Raw genomic sequence first — 6942 nt, forward strand, 5'->3', positions numbered from 1 at the left:
GGGGGGGGGGGTTTGGACTTGATGATCTGCTCAGGTCCCTTCCGACCCAACCTGCTATGAATTAGCTCTAGAGGCCAATAGCCCTGCTGCAGGCAGACAGTAATACATTGTCAGCTTGCCTATTTATGCAGTATTAAAGCCTCATGCAATAACGATAGCCTCCCTCAGCACAGTCCCTGTTTTAGGACTCATTCCCTAGCTGCACAAGAGGAATAAACACACACCATCCCATACCTGAAGGGGGTGGGATGCAGTAGTAGCTCCACTGTATATTGCAGTGAGATCAGTTCCCTTGTGCAGAGCGATGCAAGAACCCAGTGCTGACAGTTTGGCTCAACTGCCATACATTTGTTATGTGCACACTCATTTGAGTCTGAACATGCTGCCAGTATTTGGCTAATTGTTCTTTAAACAAGCTACTTATGCATGGACTTTTTAAATCTATATTCCCAACAACCCCCAAAGCATACACAGGGGAACCAAAACTGCTAAGAACTGTTGGGTCTTACTGACATAACTTCACACAATATAGTTTATTGGCTTGCAGGCATCATCTAGTCTGGAGGTATCCCATTAAACACCAAGCAAGGTGAAAAACCATGAGGGAACCAGATTTCTCTTAGTAAGGCTTAGGTTTTAAGTGACATTTTGCAAAGCCCACAGAGGATTTCCCTTATGAGAAGCTAAGCTTACAGCCCTTTCATGAGAAGTGCAAGACAATGGCTGGGGTAAGACTGGGTTGTGGTGGCAAGCCTGCCACAAGAAAAAAAAAAAAAAAAACCAAACACACCACACATAACCACACCCCGCAAGAAGCCATACACACCCCCCCACTAAACTACTCCTTTCTGCAGCCATTCCTGGAGAGCTTGCAGTACCCAATATCAGACCTAGGCAAAAAAAGGATATATAGTTGTCAACCTTGTACCACACACAAGCAAGGGAGTGATGGTTCCTTTAAATGCAAAAATTGTTGACAGAGATCTGACACTAGCTGAGCCTCTCTCAGCTTGGATATGCACGTGATGAGTGTATCTAGAGAAGGCAAGGAAGCTACACACATACTATCAAAGAAAGATGTTTTGAAGCTATACAATTAAAGCAATATTAAAAAAGCAAGCCAGAAGTGCCACTAAGGTGTGCAGTTCAGGGAAGATCAAGAAGCTATCTTGACCCAGCCTACAAGTGAAGGCCCCAGTCTGTGAAAGCTGTTAAATACAAGAACCACTTCTGGCCTTGATGCACCAGTGTAGCCGTGGCAGGTGACATGCCATTGCCTCCTCTGACATTAACTTCAGTTACACTGTAGACAGCCTGAAGCCAGTTTCCAAGGGGAGTTGGCCATTTAGCGAGATACAGCCACTCTACAGCTTACTGACATTTTTATTGGTAGTAAAAGTCCTTTCAGAGCAAACCTACAATGCAAGGGTTACTTGTCCACATTGCTGGGGGGGGGAAGAAAAAAGGGGGCTATTCACCAGGGTTGGCACCAACACCACAAGTGGGAGGGAGTCAGTTGAGAGAACAAGAGAGACCCTCTTGTTCTTCCTCCTCCACACAACTATTCTTTCTTGTTGCCCCATTTGGCCATCTTGTTGTTGATAGGAGTCTTCATGAAGCGGTCAGAGCGCATGTAGGCTGCAATCTTCTCCAAGGCCTGGAGGGAAGCAGAGAAAAGCCCCAAGAAAAGGAGGCCATTCACAACCTGTTACCCAAGAGACCCTCCTACAACAGAGACTCATGCACAGCTTGAGCACAAGACCACCAGGTGGAGCAGCATCTGCTCCAGGGACCTGGCCAGGAACAGCTCAATTAGTGCTTGGCTAGCAGGGCCCCAAGACAGGCACAAGTCAAACCTCATGAGGCATTCACTATTCAGCAAGTGAGCAAGGAAAGCTGAGTAGGGTAGACGTTGGCCATACAGTCCCTAGAGGAAGCTTTCAGCAGTACAAAGGCCAGCAGTACACCATCTCCGCAGGGCTAGGGAGTGACCAGGGCATCCCTATTTGTGGGACTGTTCGAACCTCACTCTGCTCATGACCAGCTTCCTTAAAAATTACCCCTGCATTGGGGAAGCCAAACAGTCCTGGTCCAGATATCTGGATGAGACAAGCTTTTCATTCTTACCTCTTTTGCCATGGTGACATATGGTAAACAGTCACTAAGAAGGCCTTTATTTCCCTGCCCGTCCTAGCTTCTGCTCAACACTGTTATAGCAGCCAGTGAGATGCCCAATCCATGAGCCAAAACTTTAGGTAGGAGACAGAGAACACACTTACACCAGGGAGCAAAAGCCCTGGTACACCGGACAGTGGGACAGGTGGCAGCCATAATAGGCAGAGCACCATCCAACCCACCAGGCAGGGGGGTGGACTAAAAGCTGTAGAGCTGGGCAGAGAGTCCACAGCTGCAAAGCCCCCCAAAGCATGGGCCTAGGGCAGTTGCCCCAATTTGCCCCCTGCTAGAAATGGCCCTGGGCGGAGAAGAGCTCTGAAGTGGGTCTTCAGAATTCAAGTGCTAGTGATAGGAGACCTCATGGCATACCACCAGCTAGGAGCGTCCTGTCCCAGCAGACAGCAACTGGATGTCTCTCCAAAATCTGGAGTGTGAGAAACCAAGAATACCAGGCAAGGGAGCACAAGATTCTGACTCCTGTTTTGACAGCCGTTATCCAATTCCTACAATAGGCCAGCAAAAAGCATACTGGAGACTTGGTCAAGTTTGGAGGGAGCTGATCTCTGGACAAGATGCAGCTACTGCTAAGCAGGATGCACTGCATTTATTTAGACATGACAGAGGGCAGTTTGGCTGTTTCAGTATGGTCTCTTCCCTACTCATGCTCAAGGAGAAGAAACCACCTGTCATTCAAAAGTGCCTGCTAAAGCATCCGGAGACTACAGTCACAGCAACTCAAGGTTTGTCTTTTGCCCCAGAGACCAGCAAGGTTGTTACCACTTACACAAGGCTATACCAGATGGTCCTTAGCAATCCTATACACTACAGCCAACTGGAAAAAATAAAAGGTCACCCCAGCCCAAGCTCACCTCAAAGCGATCAAGAAAGTCCTTCAGGTTCTTAAACTGATCCAGACACTTGGGCTCAAACATGCGGTTTTGGTCCAGAACATCATACATGAGGAAGTCCACAAAGGTGATCTGGGAAGGAAGACAGACATGACATAAAGCAGTGTTTTGCTTTCCCATGCCTCATACCATCTCCCAATGCCTGTATGAACACGTAGTACCTTCTCCCCAGCAAACCACTTCCTGTCACCCAAGAACTGGGAGAACAGCTTCAGTTTCCCAGGCAGCTGCTCCAAGTACCCAGGCTTCAGTTTCTCCTGCAGAGGGAGATGTAAAAAAAGCTTTAAAAAGAGACTTGTGGGGCAAAAGCTATGTGGATTTAATCCACAACGAGCAATAGCCACTTGCTGATTGTACTTGAATCAAACGCCATCAGGGCAAGGAAAGAGTCAACTGAATATACAGTTAACCAAGCTGTTAGGTTCTCCCCGAGGAGCTAGAAGCAGAATACCAAGTAACTATCGAATTAATTATGAGAGTCTACAATAATGTTGTATTGGAACTATATACATCCCAGAACCCTTCAGGACCTTCCCTTTGCAAATGAACAAGAAACCAGCAAACTCACAAAGTCAGGATTGTAGCACACCATCACGAGGCTCATACGAAAGTCCATGACTTGGTTCTCCAGCATGTCCACCCTCACCTTCTCTTCCTCTGTCTCACCACCTGGGAGCCAAGACAAAGGAGAGAGAGGGCCCATAAACAGGGTTCCACCAACCATCCAGCCCCTGCCCAGCCAACTGCCCAGCACCACTCACACATGTCATGCTTGCGGGCAACGTAGCGGAGGATAGCATTGCTCTGGGTCAGCTTGGTCTTGCCATCGATGAGGTAGGGCAGCTGAAAGGGCAGTTGAAGGATGATCAACAAGAGCTCCTCTTACTCCAGTTCCCACCTGCCTCAGCCATTCCCTTTGCATGCAGCCTTTGCTTATGCAGAACATGCCCGTTCTGAGCCTGGGTCTTTGCCCAGCATAAATTCAGAGACCACAACCCAGGAGGATCCACCCATCACCTCCTGCCCCTAACAAAGCTACATACATTTGGGAAGTCCAGTCCCAGCTTCTCCTTCTCGTTGATCCACTGGCTTTTATCATAGTCGGGAGCTGGAAGAAGGAGACCACCCACTCATTCTTATTCCTCCATATTGCACTACAAGGCAATGCCTTCCTACCCCAGTTTCTTCTTGGTGCTGAGCAAGTTTGGCTCACTGCAGCTAGAAGGAAAGTAGAGGTACCTGGCACTTTCAAGAGCCAAACTATTGATTTCAGCTACTCCGACCTACAAAATGCTCCTAGTTCTAGAAGGCCAGGTCATGATACAGCCAGAGTGCCACAGGAGTTACATTTTTGTCTGGAGAGCATGCAACATCTCCAGTATGGGATGGAGTTTAAATGCAAGCTACACAGACTTTTGTCTGGTTTTAGATGGAGATAATCCTGCCTTGAGGAAGAGGCTGGACTAAACATCCTTGTAAGGTCTGTTCCAGTTTAAGGCAGAAAGGACTCCCAAGTCTGAATCCTTCCTGGCCAACTCTTGGCCATCTTTCATGGGCAAGCCCTCCCCACCCCCAGATCTCTATGCCATGGAGACACAAGATGCACTGGTCTAAAAGTTCAGATGCCACTTCCAAGACCCAACTAAACTGATGCAAGAAGTTGAGTGTAATCTCAATTACTGCTTAAGCTGAATACATTTCAGCTTCTAGGAAGCTTGCGAGCAAGAACCCATACTGCCTTCTGGGCTAGAGGTAGCCCAATCAAAAAACTGGCTCAAAAAGAGAAAAAAGCCAAGGTCTAGCATGGCTTTTATGCCAGATCTGGTATTTCCAGATGCACCATAACTTGGGCGCTCAGCCAGTTAACTTTACCAGTTACAGCCTGGTGTAGCTCAGCCTCAGTCAATTAGTAATCAGTTAGCTTGATTTACAAGTCTGGAAACTGATCTGCAAGAGGCTAGGGAGATGCAATCAATACAGCAGTAGTTGGATAGCTCAGGATACAGAAGTCCTACAAGGAACAAAGAGGAAGGCATCCTGCCGGTCTCTGAAGCTGAGACCCCACAGAGCTTCTGGCTCCCTGCTGGCAGCCTATGCCCCTCCGAGCCCCGCAGCACTTGCCTTCCCCACAACTGTACAGCTTGTCTTCATACGCCGTGCCAGTGTATTCAAGCAGCAGCCTGATGGCATGGGCAAGCTGCGGAGAGAAGGCCACAGCAGTGAGTTGATAACACATCTACCAATCCCCAAGTCAGAAGGTTTACTGAACAAGTCCCATCCTGTCCCCGGGTCTGGAAATCCCACTCTCAGCACAAGCAACAGTCTGCTAAACATCTGACTGCTCTTCCAAGAGGCAAGTGCACAAGTTCAGAGCAGGGAGCCATGAAGAAGCACTTATGCCAGGGCCCCAGCACAGAGGGCCATGCCCATCACCTACGCAGTTAGTGCTTCAGAAGCAAGACAGGGCGTCAGGAGCCCGAGCGGGGGCAAGCAGGAGCAGCAGCACCACACGGATCTTCACCTCGCTCCAGCCATCCAAACGCCCCGCTGCCAGGCCCTCCAGCGCCCCCCTCAAGGCCCCGCGCAGCCCGGCCTGCGCAGAAGGCAGCTCATAGCCTTTGCTACCCCATTACCCCTGCTTTCCAGACACAGGAGCGGGGAAGAAGGGGAAGCAGCGGCCAAACGAGCTCAGGGTGGGCTCTGCGGGTTCCCCGAGGTCCCGCGGAGCTCGGGCTCCCGAGGCGAGAGGCCCGTGCCAGACACGCGACGGGGTCCAAGGCGTGAGGCGGCCGCCCGCCATAACGCGCACGCGCGGCGGGACCGGATCCCGGCATGCCTCCCGCCAGCGCGCGGCGCTCGCCGCCCCGGGGCTCACGTGGCCTCGCACTCGAGCCGTGAGCCGACGAGACCCAGCCGCCGCGGTGTCTCGCGCACCCGCGCGCAGCTCACGCCTCGGTTTACGACGCCATTAACTGCGACCTGGCCGCACACTGCAGCGAGCACGACACGAGTCGCTGCTTAATAGTCGTAGCCAAGAGAAGGGCACGGGTCCCGTCCCCGAGGGCTCGCCTCGCCCGCTCACCCCGCGGATGTCCCAGTAGCCGAGCACCGCCGCCATCGCGCTCGCCGCCGCAGCCGAGGAGCGCCGCCCCGGCCCTTTATCCGGGGCGGGGGCGGGGCTCGGGGCAGCTGCTCGTGACTGATTTGCTGCGGGTCCCACGCAGCGCCTGGCAGGCCCCGCCCCGCCCGCGGGGGTCCTGCAGCTTCCGGTTCACGTCGCCGCTGGGGCTGGGAGGGACTCCCGCAGCGCGTCCGGCCCGCCCCCGCCCCCAGCCCCGCGCCGGCAGCTGCGGTCTAAGGATCCCAGCAAGACGGGCTAGATACCGTACGACCCGCATCGTTCAACATCATCCGCGATGTGGACACCGGGGTCAGGAGCGGACTGGCCAAGTTCACCCATGACGGCAAAGCATCCACGCCTGAAGGCGGCGGGGGATCCCGGCTGACCTGGACAGGCTCAGCAAACGGGCGGGCGAGACCCTGATGGGGTTTAACACGAAAAATGCAAGGGTCTCCCCTGCTTCCGCCCCTCCTGGCAGGGGAGACACCACGATCAATCAGGTGGTCTTCCCAGGGCCCTGCAGCCTCTCCCCGCATTCCGCTCGTGTGGGGCTTCTGGCCCGCTGATGCGTCCTCCACAGGAGGTCTATATTGAGCAGATTCTTTTTGGTATTGGGTGGTGGAACCGGAGCGTGTTCCTTCTACTCCATGCATTGACCTGGTATTGCAGTGCTTCCAGGACCGGTGCAAAAAAAAAGTCTCCACCCTGGGGGGGGGAACCTGCAGCAGCCTTGTAGGC

The 6942-nt window shown here is 52.4% G+C and overlaps 2 protein-coding genes across 2 annotated transcripts in view; one reads left to right on the forward strand and one right to left on the reverse strand.

The window, feature by feature from the left end:
- Window positions 1-2134, forward strand: part of EPS8L3 (EPS8 like 3) — a 22139-nt gene extending 20005 nt beyond the window's left edge. The window contains exon 21 of the mRNA XM_019546271.1: window positions 1851-2134. Coding sequence (XP_019401816.1) covers window positions 1851-1900 — 50 coding nt within the window. The 3' untranslated portion in view covers window positions 1901-2134. The remainder of the gene's footprint in view (window positions 1-1850) is intronic.
- Window positions 1470-6268, reverse strand: LOC109317542 (glutathione S-transferase Mu 3-like). The gene is made up of 8 exons (XM_019546275.1): window positions 6166-6268; window positions 5205-5280; window positions 4127-4191; window positions 3845-3926; window positions 3652-3752; window positions 3245-3340; window positions 3045-3155; window positions 1470-1657 (listed from the first exon to the last, which is right to left on the reverse strand). Exons 1-8 carry the CDS (start codon window positions 6199-6201, stop codon window positions 1562-1564), a joined length of 663 nt encoding a protein of 220 aa, XP_019401820.1. The 5' UTR covers window positions 6202-6268; the 3' UTR covers window positions 1470-1561.
- Between the last annotated feature and the right edge of the window lie 674 nt (window positions 6269-6942).

This window comes from Crocodylus porosus, unplaced genomic scaffold, assembly GCF_001723895.1.
Source record: "Crocodylus porosus isolate Cpor-Errol unplaced genomic scaffold, CroPor_comp1, whole genome shotgun sequence".
NCBI classification, from domain to species: domain Eukaryota; kingdom Metazoa; phylum Chordata; order Crocodylia; family Crocodylidae; genus Crocodylus; species Crocodylus porosus.

Excerpts from the sequence above, each read along its gene's own strand:
- LOC109317542 (XM_019546275.1), bottom strand. The coding sequence starts at position 6,201 with ATGGCGGCGGTGCTCGGCTACTGGGACATCCGCGGG. Across the intron at positions 3,753-3,844 it reads TGCCCGCAAGCATGACATGT|GTGGTGAGACAGAGGAAGAG; the intron begins GTGAGTGGTGCT and ends CTTGGCTCCCAG. Across the intron at positions 3,341-3,651 it reads TGTGCTACAATCCTGACTTT|GAGAAACTGAAGCCTGGGTA; the intron begins GTGAGTTTGCTG and ends CTCCCTCTGCAG.